Source organism: Pygoscelis adeliae, unplaced genomic scaffold (assembly GCF_000699105.1).
Source record: "Pygoscelis adeliae isolate BGI_AS28 unplaced genomic scaffold, ASM69910v1 Scaffold284, whole genome shotgun sequence".
Taxonomy (NCBI): Eukaryota; Metazoa; Chordata; class Aves; order Sphenisciformes; family Spheniscidae; genus Pygoscelis; species Pygoscelis adeliae.
Window position 1 is genome coordinate 146,589 of NW_008824671.1, and position 651 is coordinate 147,239.

At 70.2% G+C, this 651-nt stretch overlaps 1 protein-coding gene across 1 annotated transcript in view; it reads left to right on the plus strand.

Annotated features, from left to right (window-relative positions):
• The window catches only part of LOC103916068 (mucosa-associated lymphoid tissue lymphoma translocation protein 1 homolog), a 3,720-nt gene that overhangs the window by 1,548 nt on the left and 1,521 nt on the right, over positions 1–651 (plus strand). The window contains 3 exon segments of the mRNA XM_009323011.1: positions 29–163; positions 502–593; positions 595–646. Of these exon segments, the coding sequence (XP_009321286.1) occupies positions 29–163; positions 502–593; positions 595–646 (279 nt within the window).

Sequence of the window (651 nt, forward strand, 5' to 3'; positions counted from 1 at the left end):
CGCCTGCCCTGGGGCGGCCGGGCCCCCCCGGCCCCAGAACTGGTGGTTGACACGGCTGCCCTGCCGGGCCAGCCCGAGTGGTACATCTGCCGGGTGAACTGCGGGGCCGCCTTCGCCTTCTCCAGGTGGGCCCACGTCCGGGTGGAGAAGAGCAGCAGCCCCAGCTCAGGTGGGCCCCAAGATCTGCGTCCCCAGACTGGCCCCCATGGGGCACCGCTTGTCCCGTCGGGACCAGGGTGGCTCCTGTAGGGCATTGCTCACCCCATCGGGAGTGGGGCGGCTCCCGTAGGGCATCGCTTGCCTTGTTGCGCCCTGCCTCAGCCGTGAGGGTCTCTGGGCTTGCTGGGGTGACGGTGCTCACAGAGGAGCCAAATGTCCTGTGTCCTCCTCGTGCCCGCTGGCTCATGCCACCAGTGGGCTGTGGGTGAGGGACCTGGGGCCTGGGGGCAGTTCGGCGGAGCCCTGCCATGGCTGGGGGCCAGATTTTCCGCCCCGTCCCCCCCTGCAGCCAGCGGTTACTGCCTGACCATGGAGGGGCTGCAGATCCTGCAGCAGCCGCTGCCCTGCCGTCTGGCCGAGGGGGACACGCTGACACTGGAGCGCAGGGCCATTGGCAACCCCCCGCCCCAGTACCAGTGGTTCAGGAACCGG